The sequence below is a fragment of the Bufo gargarizans genome, chromosome 10, assembly GCF_014858855.1.
Source record: "Bufo gargarizans isolate SCDJY-AF-19 chromosome 10, ASM1485885v1, whole genome shotgun sequence".
NCBI classification, from domain to species: Eukaryota; Metazoa; Chordata; class Amphibia; order Anura; family Bufonidae; genus Bufo; species Bufo gargarizans.
In genome coordinates this window covers 18,789,982-18,805,155 of record NC_058089.1, presented here as the reverse complement: position 1 = coordinate 18,805,155, position 15,174 = coordinate 18,789,982, and the positions used below count along the sequence as shown (strand labels likewise).

Below are 15,174 nucleotides of genomic sequence, written 5' to 3'. Positions count from 1 at the left end.
CTGTTGCAAAACTTCAACTCCCAGCATGCCCGAACAGCTTTCAGCCTACAGCAGGGTATTGTGGGAGTTGTAGTTTTACAACAGCTGGAGGGCCGCAGGTTGGGCATGCCTGATCTAGAGCATCCCCTTTCATAAAGATAAACCCTTTCAATATGCTGCAGCAGGGAAAATGGATGCGTGCCTGGGAACCCCCCCCCCCCCCCCCTCCCCATCTACTCCCAAAATGCGTCTCTGGCTCCGGTGGACCCGGCCCAGCCATTTGAAGCGGTTGTCGCTTCCCTTCCCCCATAACCCTTAGAAGTTTGTACTAAATACATTACTTGGCGCAGTGATTCAAAGCACCAACCAGGGTATGGAGAATTAATCCTCTCTGCTCTATCCTGACTCATGATGGGAGTAGTAGTTTTGTCGGTCTCTGGTATGACCTTGCTGCATAATTATAATAAAATAATAGCTTTCACCTGATTCATAAGCTGCTTGTGGGTAATGTGATGTTGCGATGCCTGATGATTTGCAGATTTTCTTTTTTTACTCTCTCCTGCAGTCAAGAGGATGATCAGAGTTTTGACAATGTTCCTACTCTCCATGGGAGGCCTGCAGTAATATAAGACCTATGCTTTATTATTAGGACCCACCTATAGTCCCCTATACTGCATAATCGGGCACCTTGCCAGACTATTGGAATTGTACTGTATTTAAAGGGATAACCCCATGGTTAATGTAAAAAAATGAAAATCAGACATTATACAGTACATGACAATCTCTTTCTAATAAAGCTAGAACCAGCCCTGGACCTCATATGTATCCAGAGATCTCCACATTCACTGCTGCAATTGTTCTGTTACATTTATTTCAGGCTGGCAGCTCAGGGGGCGTGTCCTTTCTCATGGGGCGTGTCCTTTCTGCTGCAGCTGGTGGCAGTGGAAGGATGGAACTGTGCATGTATGTCAACCTTAGTGAGCTGGGCAGGCAATTTAGAAAAAGGGCAAACAGCAGGTGGCGCTGTGCTATGTCAGTATTTGTGTTTGTTCTGTTTTCCTTCCAGTTCCTTGTGAAAAGAGGGCACTAATTCTAGGAATTGTCTAATCTGTTGTTTCCCCGTTATCTGCTGTTTCCGTCTGACTGTGTGATGAATGATTAATTCCCCTTCAGTGTATAAGGGGTCGTAGTTATACTTGTCCTGTGCTCTTTAGGGTTAACGCGATGTAACGGTTAGGAGCCCTGTTATGCATTTTCTAATATGTCTACAGCCTTGTTGCGTAAATGCGGATTTTGCCCAGCGCAATCGCGTATGGAAAATTTCTCAGCATTACGGTAGCAACGAAGCGGATGAGATTTGACAAAAATAAAATCGCTTTGCGTAGAGCTTCCGCACTAGACTAGAACGTGCACGTAATTTAACATACAGTGTGGGCTTTAAAGGGGTTTTCTGGGACTCGCATCAATCAAGTGAATAGGGACCCTGATTTCCCCCCCCCCCCCCCAAATGATCTGAACTTCAGGTCGGGCGTGCACACTGGCACTCATTTATCTCTATAGGAATAAAGTGATTGGCTAGGATAGGTGGATAGGGGGTAACTTGAAATAGCCAGAATGCCCCCTTTAAAGCCACACAAGTCGCTGAATTAATCTTTTGCAATGCAGTGTTTGTGCACCAAAAAACGGCACGATTTGGTGCACGTTTTACAGCGCCGTTTTCTGCCAGATCCGCTTCGGCCCGCCACGTGTGGCTGTACCCTGTTTATGCCATTGAGCTACTCGAAACCCATTCATATCAACAGTTGTCTCCGTTTGCTCTTGTTTCTGTGTAGGTTGACAACCCTCTGCTTTCCTCTGTTGTCAGGACTAGGCTCTCCTGTATGTAAGCACCTGATCTTCTTTTCTTTAGACTGTCAGCTCTTGGTCACATTCTCCCTTCTCCTTCACCTGATCCGTAGATATAACATATCATTAATTGACTTCATCCATTATCCTGGGTGTTACATGGAATATTTCTTTATCCCTCACCACGCCTGTGTCTGCTGCCAGGATTCGAAGGTGGACGTTGAGTGGTTGAGATACTTTCGCAATCTGCCGGACTCCCTGACCTCCCTCCTGGTGCTGCTGACCACCGCCAACAACCCCGATGGTGAGTCCAAGGCGTCTTATAACTAGCCAATAGGATATGTTGTTAAAGGGGTTTTCTGAGACTTTTATACTGATGACCTCTCCTCTGGATAAGTAATCAGTATCTGATCCGTGGGGGTCCGACCCCCTGGACCCCCGCCGATCAGCTTAAAGTAGCACGGCAGCCTTCTCTCAGCCCACCAGGCACAGTGCTGTACATTGTATAGCAGCCGTGCTCAGTATCACCTGTATCAACCTGTGGCCCTCCAGCTGTTGTAAAACTACAACTCCCACCATGCCCTGCTGCAGGCTGTCCAGGCATGCTGGGAGTTGTAGTTTTGCAACAGCTGGAGGGCTGCAGGTTGGGCATCCCTGACCTAGACCATGTGACCGATGAACATGTTGTCACTGGCCTAGGCTAAGCTGCGAGGAGGCCGCGGCGCTACAGTGATCGCTGGTGCCTTCTCAAACTGCTGATCGGCGATTGTCCTGTGGCGTGTCAGATCCCCACCAATCAGATACTGATGACCTATCCAGAGGATAGGCCATCAGTTAAAAAAATAAAAATCTCAGAAAACCCCATTTCAAGTAGCAATGCAGAGTGACTATTTTGTCTCTAGGTGCCTCTAGAGTTTGGGGTAGCCTATATACTGTACCTGGAATCCAGCTGAAAAGGACATTTAGGAGGAGCGTTGTGAGGAGAGCTCTGTCTGAGCCAATTGCTATTGCTCTAAACAGACCTCATGTCGCTGATTGGCTGAGAAATGGTAACTGGCAGAACACGCCCACTGTGCTCCTTATTAATGTCCTTTTCAGCAGGATGCCCAGTTTAATAGATAGCTCTCCAGGGGGCTGTAATGTGTACGGTCTTGGCACCCTATTTTACCCTTTTATGAGCATTTGTCAGTGGCTTATAGAGGACCATAAATCAGTCAACTGAACACTTGTTTGGCCCCCTCCATACACATGCATCCTGGGCTTAGCTGAGCATGCATTTGTTCTCAATATGGAGAGGGAAAAGAAACTGCTGCCAACTCTGCCTGTGGCTTATCTCCCTTAGGGGGGCCATTTAGCGGGAACCTGACATCACCATAATGCCTCCCCACCCGCCCGCAGTACCTCACAGCTATGGTCATCATGTCTCCAGCAATGTCTTTGCCGGTTTCATCCAATGGAAAACTTTGCCCCAAAAAAACTTTACTGAATGCCGGCTCAGTGCTTTTTTTTTTTTTGGTCTTCAGACGCCAGGCACCTTGGATCCTGCACATGCGCCATTCAGTTTCATTTTCAGCGTCTGCGCTGCGAGACTTAGGTTTACTCATGGGAGTCGGCGCCTGCGTAGCGAGGCTCTGAGGCCAGGTACACTGAAGATCAGCTCACTGCGCCAACTTTTATAAAACAGAACGGCACATGCGCGGAGTCTCTGCCACATCGCGTCTGAAGAGAAAAAAAATATATAAGGCTACTTTCACACTAGCGTCTTTGCTGGATCCGGCAGGGCTCAGCAAAAACGCTTCCGTTAGTGATAATACAACCGTTATGAACGGATCCGATTGTATTATCTTTAACATAGCCAAGACGGATCCGTCATGAACTCCATTGAAAGTCAATGGGGGAAGGATCCGTTTTTGATTGTGGCAGAGAAAACTGATCCGTCCCCATTGATTTGCATTGGGGGTCATGACGGATCCTTATTGCTCCGCATCCTAGGACGGAAAGCAAACCGCAGCATGCTGCTCTCCGGTATGAGAACAGAAAGCATTTTGGAGCACTCCGTTCTTCTCGGTTACGTTTTGTCCCCCTTGACAATGAATGGAGACAAAACGGAAGCGTTCTTTTTCCAGTATTGAGACCCTATGACGGATCTCAATACCGGAAAATAGAAACGCTAGTGTGAAAGTAGCCTAAAGCCTCCTGCGCACGAATGTATCTGCGGCAGAAATCCCAGGATGGCACTCGGATGTCTGCTGCACAAGCGTTAGCGCCGTCGTCATTCAGCGGGACTAAACTGCTTTTCCTCGAGGAATCTGCAAGAATGATGAACATGTTCTGTGCAGATTTCTTCTCCCCGCACGTGCGGTAACTAGGGGTGCGGACGCTCCATCCGTGGACTGGGCTCAGATTTGCTGTGGATTTCTGTGCCTCAGATCCCTGACAGTGTGAACTTTAACCTTAGCAATGCAAAATGATACCGGATGTTTCTAATGGAGTAACCTGGAGCTTTCTTCCCACGACAGTGATGATTCCGGCGTATTCCTTCAACCGGGCGTACTCCCTCTTCTTCATCATATTCACAGTCATAGGTAAGTTGTGTGTGGGAAGTCTCTTGGGGGTAGATGTTGGTTTTGGTTCCCGTGTCTGTCGGTAACGCCTGACGTATCCCGGCCATAAATGTTCCATAATCACTCATTTCGTCTTCGTCACACAGGAAGTCTGATATTGATGAACTTGCTGACGGCCATTATATACAATCAGTTCCGTGGCTACTTAATGGTAAAGTGGTTTCTGTGTTTTTTTATTTTTTATTTTTATTTTTTTTTTTTTTTTTCTGCTACAACGTATCCTCACGTGACTCCACGATCAGGATAGGCTAGGGATGGCCAACCTGAGGCTCTCCAGCTGTTGCAAAACTACAACTCCCAGCATGCCCAGACTGCCTACAGCAGGGCATGGTGGGAGTTGTAGTTTTACAACAGCTGGAGAGCCGCAGGTTTGCCTTGCCTCGGGATAAGCCATCAATATCTGATCGGCTGTTTTTTAATGTAGCATCGTGCTTCAACTCCGCAGCGCCATCTCCTGTGTAGTGGACAGAGCTGGTTACGGCGGTGCTGCTCCCATTGATGTGCAGTAACCAGCTCTGTCCACTGCACAATGGATGGAGCTGTGGAGTTCTGTTGCCAGAGCTACTTGGAAACAGCTGATCAGTGGGGTCGTATGATCTGATATTGGTGGCCTGACCTGAGGAGGATAGGCAATCAATAATAAAATACCGGAATGACGCTTTTAGAAAAACATGGCTGCTTTAATCCACACCTGTCCACATGTTGTGTGTGGTACTTCAGTGGAACCGAGGTGCAATACCAGGCACAACCTGTAGACAGGTGTGGCGCTGTGTATAAAAAAGAAAGTAACCATGTTTTTTTTGTTTTTTTCCATCATACACAACCCCAATATAGAAGCTGTATATCGTAATGTATTACACATGTGAGAGCGGCCATATTGTTGAAGCTTATCAAAATTGTATTAGTGACAATGGTTGGTTGTGCATTTATCCCCTGGCGTTGCGAATCCTTCGTAGTACATATATACACACTGGCGTTCAGTAGTGGATGGCAACATTTTCTTCAGCAAGTGCAGTGCAGAAATCCGCTGGAGACCCCCGACAGGCCCGGTTATAGTCAGTGAGGTTCTGTCAGATGTCGCTGTGTGATGGGTTCTCTTATAAACGGAAGCCATGACGCCAGTGTGAACTGAGCCTTACTGGGTTGTGTCCTCCAGAAATCGGTACAGACGTCTCTGATAAGAAGAAGACTGGGAATTCGAGCAGCGTTTGAAGTTCTCGCCTTCTACAGGGAAGTCACATCCCCCACTCGTGACCGGGCGTAAGATATTTACTTATATTTGTATGTATGCACTCACTAATGTATTGTGATTCTCCATATTGCCTCACATCACATTATACACTGCTTGTTTCCATGGTTACGACCACCCTGCAATCCAGCAGCAGTGGTCGTGCTTGCACACTATAGGAAAAAGCAGTGGCGGGGAGTGGGGACCATAGGAGAACACGTAGTCACTCGTGCGCAGTAGCTCCCATCCCGACCACACCATATCTGCACTGCAGTGGTGGTCGTAACCCCTGGAGACGAGATGTGTATCATGCGATGGAAAAATGAATCCAGCCAGCAAATTAGGCAATATAGACAATCACAAGACATTAGTAAGTGCCTTGTATTAACTTTCTCTACATGATAAATTGCATTTGCTGAATTGAGACACAACCCCTTGGAGTGGTTTCACACTACGTCTTTTTTGAAGAATCCGACAGAGGTCACAAGCTGGCCAATGAAAACGTAGAAAACGCCCTCTGTAGTGGCATTTATAGACCGTGTCCTAGCAGTTTTTGTCCCCTTTTAGATGTTCTCGGAAGTTTTGCCATTTTTTTATTTTTTTTATAGGAAAAAGAATTGTGAAAAAAATATATTCTGTGACTATAAAAGCTTGAAAAAAAATTGTATAAATGCAAAGAAAACAAAAACGTAGCGTGGCAGAAGTGGGACCTGATCGGTGCAGGTTAGGCTACTTTCACACCAGTGTTTTTGCCTGATCCATCATAGATCAGCAAAAACGCTTCCGTTACTGATAACACAACCGTCTGCATCCGTTCTGAACTGATCCGGTTGTATTATCTTTAACATAGCAAGGACGGATCCGTCATGAACAATATTGAAAGTTAATGGGGGACGGATCCGTTTTCTATTGTGTCAGAGAAAACTGATCCGTCCACATTGACTTACGTTGTGTGTCAGGATGGGTCCGTCTTGCTCAGCACCACATCACGGACAAAAAAACGCTGCTTGCGGCGTTATTCTGTCCGTGATGGGGATGCAACCAAACGGAATGGAAGGCATTCTGGTGCACTCTGTTTCGTTCAGTTCCGTTCTGACGGATATCAATAGCAGAAAGGGAAAGCGCAAGTGTGTCTGCATACGTATGTCCGTTCCGTAGTCCTGCAAAAAATATAGAGCATCTCCTATTCTTGTCATTTTGAGGCCAAGGATAGGCATTGTTACAATGGATCCGCACAAAAAAAAACCAGATGCAATACAGATGCCAAAAGGACGTCCGTATTTTTTGCGGATCAGTGTTTTGCTGACCGCAAAACACATACGGTCATGTGGATGTAGCCTAATGAGCATTTTTTTAATTATTATTTTAAAATACTCGGGCAATGCAAAGGGTAAAATCCACAAAAAATCCGTGGCAAAATCTGCATGTCACTCATACCGGATGTGACACTGATTCGCTGCGGATTTTCTGCGGCTCAGTACCCCCTCTGTGGATGGATCCTGCGTATGGTGGTGGCTGCACTGTATAGCATTGTTATTTAGGCGGTATGGCAGTGCTATAGTTTGGGCCCCCGCTATATTAGGGAGGGGTGCAGCATGAAACGTGAGGCCTGCCCTGTTCCCAATCCTGTGTCCTTTGTCATAGGGCTTGTGTAGACTGTGAAACGTTCATTAAAGTCTTGCAGAAAGTCAAACTGGAAGCCTACTGCAAGATGGCCATCATAGAGGTAAGGGCCGCAAGCAGCGCCGCATTTATTTTGGGTTCGTTATATTTCACGTTGATTACGTTGCTGTAACTCTTGCTTTTTTTTTTACAGCAAGCGAAAAGCTGCACTAGCGGCGCCATCTCTGCTGAGCGCTTTCAGAAGCTGTTTGATGAGCTGGATAAAGATCCAGTCCGACAGGTATTGCGTTTATTCCTGTTATTCCATCTTTTTTTTTTTTTTCCATATATCGGTTTTGAGGACGACCTCAGTATGTGCCCAGCTTTACCAGACTCCTGAACAGCATTGATTTACGTGATTGTCTCTGTACTGCCACCTAGTGGCGGTCGTTTTCCAATGGTCAGTATGTTAGCCTTTTCCACTAGGTGGCGCTATAGAGACAGCTGTCATTCTTTCTGAAGAGTGCATAACCGTTTCCTAGCGAGCCTCGCCTGACCTATAGGACTCCTCATGCCGTTCCTAGTGCTCCGCATGGGAATCGGTACCTCTTGTGATTGTCCAGTTTTTCGCCCGACTCTTCGAAGTCTGTGCACTTTTGCCATTCAGGCGTCTGGTACAGCCAACCGTAACCCTTTGCTGTTCATACATCTGAGAGTTTGTTGCAATGTATACGGACTATCCTGTTTGAGATCAACGCTAGTTTTAAGTTCGGCGTCTAAAGTTCGGGTTATCGAAGAATCGCGTTTTGGATTCCGCTACCACGGACCAAGCGATTCTTCGATAACGCGAACTTTCGACGCCGAACTTAAAACACAAGTTCGCTCAACACTAATCAACACAGCAGAAAAACAAACCTCTCTCCAAGCTAATGGCCTCAGGTGTGAGCGCTCCCTGTTTTTTTGCAATATTCAGCCTTTTTCCTCATAGGGAAGCAAAGGAAGTCGTAGGCGGGAAATACAGTGAAATAAATTAAAATAAATAATCCAGGGGACATGATCTTTATATTATCCGAAGATTTAAACTGAGTGCGTGCGACCACTTCAGCGAGGTGGACAGAAAAATAAGGAAAAGGGGTGAACAGCAGGTGGCGCCATACAGATAGATTTTATTGAATAACTCACTGGATATACAAAATTTTGTATTACATGCAATTAAAAAACTATTCAGATCCAGGTGCTGGTAATCCGATATCCCCTTGAGTGCCCTATCCTTGTATGAACTGCAGCTGTACGAGAATGACTGTGGATTAGTTTCCATTCACTGAAGGCAAGCAGAATCCTAAAAGGTGGTGTAACTCTTCATTGCTCAGTACAATGGTTACTTTGTCTTTTGGAGGGAGGGGTTTCTTCATCTTATATGACTGCACTGTGTGTTTGAGCGGTGACTCAAATTAAAACTAATAAAAATAATGTAATAAAAAAAAAAGTCTGTAAGAGATTGATAAAATACGCCTGATTTCTTACAGGAACTGTGCCGCCCTCATCTATAGGCCGTCGGGTATTGCAGCTCAACCCTATTGGGGCTGAGTCGCACTACTGGACGTGGCCTGTGAACAAGAATGGCGCTGTTTCTGGAAGGAAGCCGTCGCGTTTTTCTAATTTCATGCAGCCAGACAACTGCTTGACCTTTCATCTGTCCACTTCTTCTGTTTTCATAGCACCCGCCCCAACCCATGTACCAGTCCAGGTGCCTTCAGGTTTTGCAAGTCATTGGCAGCCATCGATACTTTGACTTCCTTGGGAACGTGGTTGCTCTGGCCAATCTCCTGTCTATCTGTGTAAGTAATTAGTGCAGCGTCTAAATTGTATATTGCATTTACACATCTTGTAGGGCCTTGGAAACTAAATAACACGCAGCAGAGTGGGGGGGGGGGGGGCTCCCTAGTGGGGGAACCAAACTCTGTGATGTCCATCTATCCTTGTAGTTGTCTTGTTTTCCCGGACTTTCATATTGATGGTCTATCTTTTAGGATTGGCCACCAATTTTAAAAATGGTTGGGGTCCTACTCCTGACCGAGGGGCCTGTGTTGGTCCGGTCCCTTTCATTCTCTGAAGATTGAGGCTCTTAAAATGTCCTTGTTCCTATTTGACCCTTTGGCTACTGCACAGAATGTGATCTTTATGGTGTTTCATGTCTTCACAGATTGTTTTGATGGTTGATGCAGAGAAACCTGGGAGCGACAGAGATGATTTTTCCTTAGGTGTGAGTATCTTTAATGCAGTTGCAGAGGCTGCTGGGAGTACAGGAATGACATAAAACTACTTTCATTATCTGCAGGCCATAAACTGCTTCTTCATCCTCTACTATGTCCTGGAAATGGCTCTGAAGGTTTTCTCCCTGGGGATTAAGAACTATGTCTCTTACCCAAGCAACATTTTTGATGGAGTACTCACAATCATTCTACTGGTAAGTCAACCACCCTCCTTGGTAATCTGTACAGCTCTGCGCAAAAGACTGAACTCAGCGAGGTGTAGTGCAGGAATGTTGACCGATCGTTGGCGGTCTGGCTGACTAAATTCAGAGTCGAAAATATTTATGACCTAGCCCTGCTTGCGCAGATGGAGTTTGTTACTGTGTGTCAGTATTGAACATGGATTCAAGGTAAGTGCATGCTGCTGTTGCGTTTAGCTCCTCTTGCGTTGTCTAGACCAGGAGTCGGCAACCTTCAGCACACCAGATGTTGTGAAACTACAAGTCCTGGCATGCTCTATTCATTTCTATTAGAGTTCTAAGAAGACCAGAGCAAGTATGCATGCTGGGAGTTGTAGTTTCACAACCACTGGAGTGCCGGAGGTTGCCTACCCCTGGTTTAGACATTTAAGATCTAACAGACCCTTCAGCGGTGCAGTCAGGACCAGGACAGGCAGGTTTTGAGTTTATGCATGTGAACCGTAAATGTTTCTATTCAGTGACAGCAAGAAGAGACCTTGAAGATGGTAAATTGCAACATGAAGTATATTAGAACTCCATAGCTTTTTGTTATTTTTTGGCTTCATTTATTAAAGAGGTGTCCCAGGATTTTAATATTGATAGCCTATCCTCTGGATAGGCCATCAGTATCTGATCGACGGGTGGTCCGACACTCCGCACCCCCGAAAATCGGCTGTTTTCTAGTAGCTCTGCTGCTTGATCTACACTGCCTCCTCCATTGTGTAGTGGACAGAGCTGGTTACTGCAGCGCTGCTCCCATTCACTGGATTGGAGTTGTGTATTTCCAGCACCAGAGCTCCTGCAGAACAGGTGATAGGCGCAGGTGTGTGGTGTCCGTGCCGATCGCATTTTTTAATCCTGGAAAATCCCTTTTAAAGGGCTTGTCTCACTTCAGCAAATGGCATGTATCATGTAGACAAAGTGTAACACAGGGCACTTACTAATGTATTGTGATTGTCCATATTGCCTCCTTTGCTGGCTTGATTCATTTTTTCCATCACATTATTCACCGCTCGTATCCAGGGGTTACGACCACCCTGCAATCCAGCAGTGGGGGTCGTGCTTTCAAACTACATGAAAAAGCGCCAGCCTCTCTGATGACCGGGAGCGCCCATAGGCCACCGCTTTTTCCTGTAGTGTGCAAGCATGACCACAGCTGCAGGGTGGTGGTAACCATGGAAACGAACCGTGTATAATGTGATGGAAAAATGAATCAAGCCAGCAAAGGAGGCAATATGGACAATCAGAATACATTAGTAAGTGCCTTGTATTATTTTTGCCTGCATGATAAATGCCATTTACTGAAGTGAGACGACCCCTTTTGTGACCTGTAATAAGCAGTCATTAAGGACACTCTGTCTGTCATTCTTTTGTAGGTTTTGGAAATTGCTACCTTTGTGATATACAAGTTCCCACATCCCGGCTGGTATGTTCTTATAAAGTTATATCTCTTGAAATGCTAATTCTAAAGGGTTGAACAGGTAAAGCAGCGTGTAGCCGACGCATTTCAGGCAAAATGCCGGCAAAAATTGTGCAGAAACGGGCGTTTTTATTCCAAATCATTGTGATTTTCAGATGCATGTGTCTGTGTACTGCTATGAGTGGCCCTTTAGTACAGGCTTGCAGAGGGTGCAGGGTGGCGGAAAACCGTAGCGGCGTGCAGTTTTACTGCAGTTCGGTGCATTATATTTTTTTTATTTTTTTTTTATCGGAGTGAAGGTCAAACTGCTGTCCGATTTGTGGTAACAACACATACCAGCGCAGTTTGTGGACAATAGAGGCCATTACTTGTGGCCTTACCCATATGATCTCCAATAAAGCCTCATGCACACGTCCGTGGAACACTGGCCTGGATTCCTGCTGAGTGCAGGAGCGCACGAAGCGCACGGCGTCATAGCAACCAATGACGCCGTGCGCTCCTGCACTCAGCAGGAATCCAGGCCGGTGTCTCACGGTCCGTGTTCATGAGGCTTAAAGGCGACGTTTCCAGGTGATTAAAAAGCAATTGCGCTCTGTATAATTGGGGTCTCTAGGTTGGGACCTCCTTTCTTATACAGAAGTGATGTTCTGAATGCCAGGGCTGACCTTTGTCCGCTGCTCCAGACTTTATACTTGGTGTTGGCTCACTTGCTATTCGGTTGACCCCCTTTAAGAATGGCCGTTAACATAACCCTTGTAACGGAGAGCGATGTGTTTGGTGTGTTGCAGGAAGCCGGACATGCAGGGGCTGCTGTCTCTCTGGGAAATGGTCCGTCTTGTCAACATGTTTATAGTCTTCAGATTTCTGAGAATCATCCCAAATATGAAGGTAAGTGTAGGGCCCGCGTGATGAGTTGGCAGCGCCCCCACTTGGAAGTCCGCTGCTGCAACGGCTACCCAGTGCACAGTACAGCGCATAACACCCTTAGGACTCATTCAGACGACCATATGAATGGGTCTGCAAAATGCAGGACACACGCGGCCGGTATCGGTGTTTTGCGGACCGCAAAACGCTTACGGCCGTCTGACTGTAGCCTAAGACACACTGTCAGTTTTTCATGGCCACTTTGCATGCCATCTGTCCTTACTTAGCAGCCGTTTTGTATCCATTTTGCATCCGTTTTTAATGGCCGTTAAAAGCGCTCATTATAAACGGATACATAAAAAAATAAAATTTCATCCAAAACCCTGAAGTGCCCTCATGGCATACATAATGCCGCCCACAGGGCTCGCTGGACATCACATGGCCCCCATATTGCCCCTCGGTATAAAAATCACCTTATCCGATTGTACGTGCAGTGACGGTCGCCCCTATTCTGATGCAGAGGGACCTGCGCTCCCAGCGTGATGGCGCTCCCAGCATAGTCACATCATGACTGTGGGAGCGCAGCAAGAGAGGAGCGACTGTCCTTGCACGTGGATGAGGGGAGTCATTTTTCTTTATTTTAACCCCTAAAAAGCCATTTTTCACTAGTACACACATTTTTAACAACTGTTAGATGGGCGCACTTCTTTCAAATCGGGCCTATTGATTTCAGTAGGGTCCGCTTGCCTATGAAAATGGCCAAAAATAGGACCGCTATTCACTGGCCATAAAAAATATAAAAATAAAAACGGCCACGTGAACAGCCCCATTGATTTTAACTGGTTTTAAAATCTGCTGCGTCTGATGGCAGTTAACAAACTGTGTGAAGGCAGCCTTAGGGCTCATGCAGGCATCGGTCGCTTGCACCCCGCATTACGGATGCATTCACTTGAATGGGTCCGAAATCCGGAAGGTGGGTGCAGAACAGAGGCACAGAACCTCACGGAAGCACTATGGCTATGGAGTGCTTCCGTGGGGTTTCTCTCCGTGCCTCCGCACCGGACGTATCACTGACCCAATCAAGTTGCGTCCCCCAATGCACAGAACGGCCGCGTGAATGAGCCCTTACCCTGTCCAGATCCTGACATAATAGTATGTAGATTGCCTCAGGTGGTTGAGACACCCTAATGTACTATTCTGTCGTGGTAATCACGCAGGCAGCGGTAATATTCCACGCCATCATGGTCCCGAGGGCGCTTTAATATTTAGCCGCATTCCTGGCGCTGATCAGAGAAAATATATTGTGAAGGGCAAGAAAAACTGACGGCGTTCAGATTTAGTGGAGCAGCCGCATCGCTGAGTGACCTGGCACGCGCTGTATACAACTAACGACCTTATTCTTCTTCACTCGTAGGTGATGGCGCTCGTGGCGGGCACGGTGCTGGACTTAGTAAAGAATTTACGGGCATTTGCTGGCATCCTGGTGGTAAAATAAATTTAATACAAGTTTTTGGGTCACCAGTTAACTTCAGTGCTCTACCATGCAGTGTTTGTAACCAAAGAAACTTTGATAGTTATACTGATTTATTATTGACTTCTATGGGCGCTGTAGGCAGAGAGCTCCCTCTAGTGTTGGATGAAGGTATTGCTCTACTATATAAGTTTCAGCGCTGCTTTCGTGTTATGAAGATCTTTCGTACATGTCTGGAATGTCAGATGGCAAAGTATAATTTTTGAGCTGATGCATGCGTCATGTATCCCAGTACAGTACTGTGTGCTTGTGAGACCCAGACTTCTATGGGTAAAGCTGCAAAGGTGTCCACTGACGTCGGCCCTACTGTGGTCATTCTCAGATTTATACCCATGCTGTTGGATACTGATGTGTGTTGTCCTCCATATAGGTTGTATACTACGTATTCGCTATCATCGGTATCGACCTGTTTAAAGGTGTCATCCCTAATCCTAGAAATGCAAGGTAGGTGAGAGTGCAAACGCGGTTTAAAGGGGGATTCTTTATATTGATGGGGTGCAATGTTTCCTTTCCTGTGGCTCTCCAACTGTTGCAGAACAACCAATGACATCATGCGCTCACAGCCTGCGACTATCTGGGCATTATGGGAGATCACTGCTCTGTGCCATTACTCTGAGTTCTGGGACCCCTACCGACCCCGAGAATGAAAGGGCTGCCACGTTGCGTCCTCCTAAGTTTTCCTTGCTCTGTGGTGTCCCGGGCACTAAGCTGTCAGGACTTTGCTGCCCGCTATATTTACTTGAATGGGGCTGGCCGCAGTTCCGCGTACATGAGGGGTGGGATGCCACTGCGCAGGTAAAATAGTGAAGATGATGCTGTGCGCACTCGGCAATGTGGCACCTACATCCTCGGAATTGGTAGCGTTATGCTATAGGTAGGTTATAACGGAATACCTCTTTAAGCATGTATGTGTTAACCGTAGAGCAGGGATCGGCAACCTTCGGCACTCCAGATGTTGTGAAACATCAGTGAGCTGGACTGGGGTATGCACTCTGATGCCAAATTATGCAATGACTGGGTCAGGTGTATGTAATAGTCTATAGTTTTTTTCGTGACGCCAATTGCAGCGTGCGCAGGGTACAATCACAGGGCCCTCCAAGGTGTTATAACTCACGCACCAGGTTAGGAATGCCAGAGTGGTGTAAAGTCTCTGTATGGTAGTAGTAATAGTGTCAACGGTGTCTCCTGCCTGGGTACGGCTGGACTCCTGGATCCTGGCTCACTTGCAATAAAATAAGTGTAGTGCTAGTAGGAGTAATAGAGGGATTTGCAGCAGAAATTGAGATCCAGACCATGGGTGAAGTTCAAACTTGTCTTTACTGATTCAAGCAAGATACAGCTTTAGTCTTAGATCCCAGCAGGTATTGGCAATGGTTGGCAGGAATTTATCTTCTGCTCTCTCATGTACCTGGAGCTTGCAGGAAAGGACGTCTGCTTTGTAGCTCTATACTGTGGCAGGAATTTGGCTTCTGCACTCTCTATCTTCTGCTGTCTAGAGACTGACTAGCTGAGGAGGAATATGGCTTCTCCTGGGTCTCTGGACTCTACTCACAGTTATCTTCACAGGGTATGCTTTCTTCCTGGAATTCT

The 15,174-nt window shown here is 46.5% G+C and overlaps 1 protein-coding gene across 1 annotated transcript in view; it reads left to right on the top strand.

Moving 5' to 3' along the window:
• Positions 1-15,174, top strand: part of TPCN2 (two pore segment channel 2) — a 32,745-nt gene that overhangs the window by 9,767 nt on the left and 7,804 nt on the right. The window contains exons 8-20 of the mRNA XM_044269870.1: positions 2,029-2,128; positions 4,344-4,409; positions 4,535-4,599; positions 5,605-5,708; positions 7,321-7,402; positions 7,493-7,579; positions 8,997-9,116; positions 9,482-9,541; positions 9,617-9,745; positions 11,146-11,195; positions 11,978-12,077; positions 13,468-13,539; positions 13,955-14,028. Of these exons, the coding sequence (XP_044125805.1) occupies positions 2,029-2,128; positions 4,344-4,409; positions 4,535-4,599; positions 5,605-5,708; positions 7,321-7,402; positions 7,493-7,579; positions 8,997-9,116; positions 9,482-9,541; positions 9,617-9,745; positions 11,146-11,195; positions 11,978-12,077; positions 13,468-13,539; positions 13,955-14,028 (1,109 nt within the window). The remainder of the gene's footprint in view (positions 1-2,028; positions 2,129-4,343; positions 4,410-4,534; positions 4,600-5,604; positions 5,709-7,320; positions 7,403-7,492; positions 7,580-8,996; positions 9,117-9,481; positions 9,542-9,616; positions 9,746-11,145; positions 11,196-11,977; positions 12,078-13,467; positions 13,540-13,954; positions 14,029-15,174) is intronic.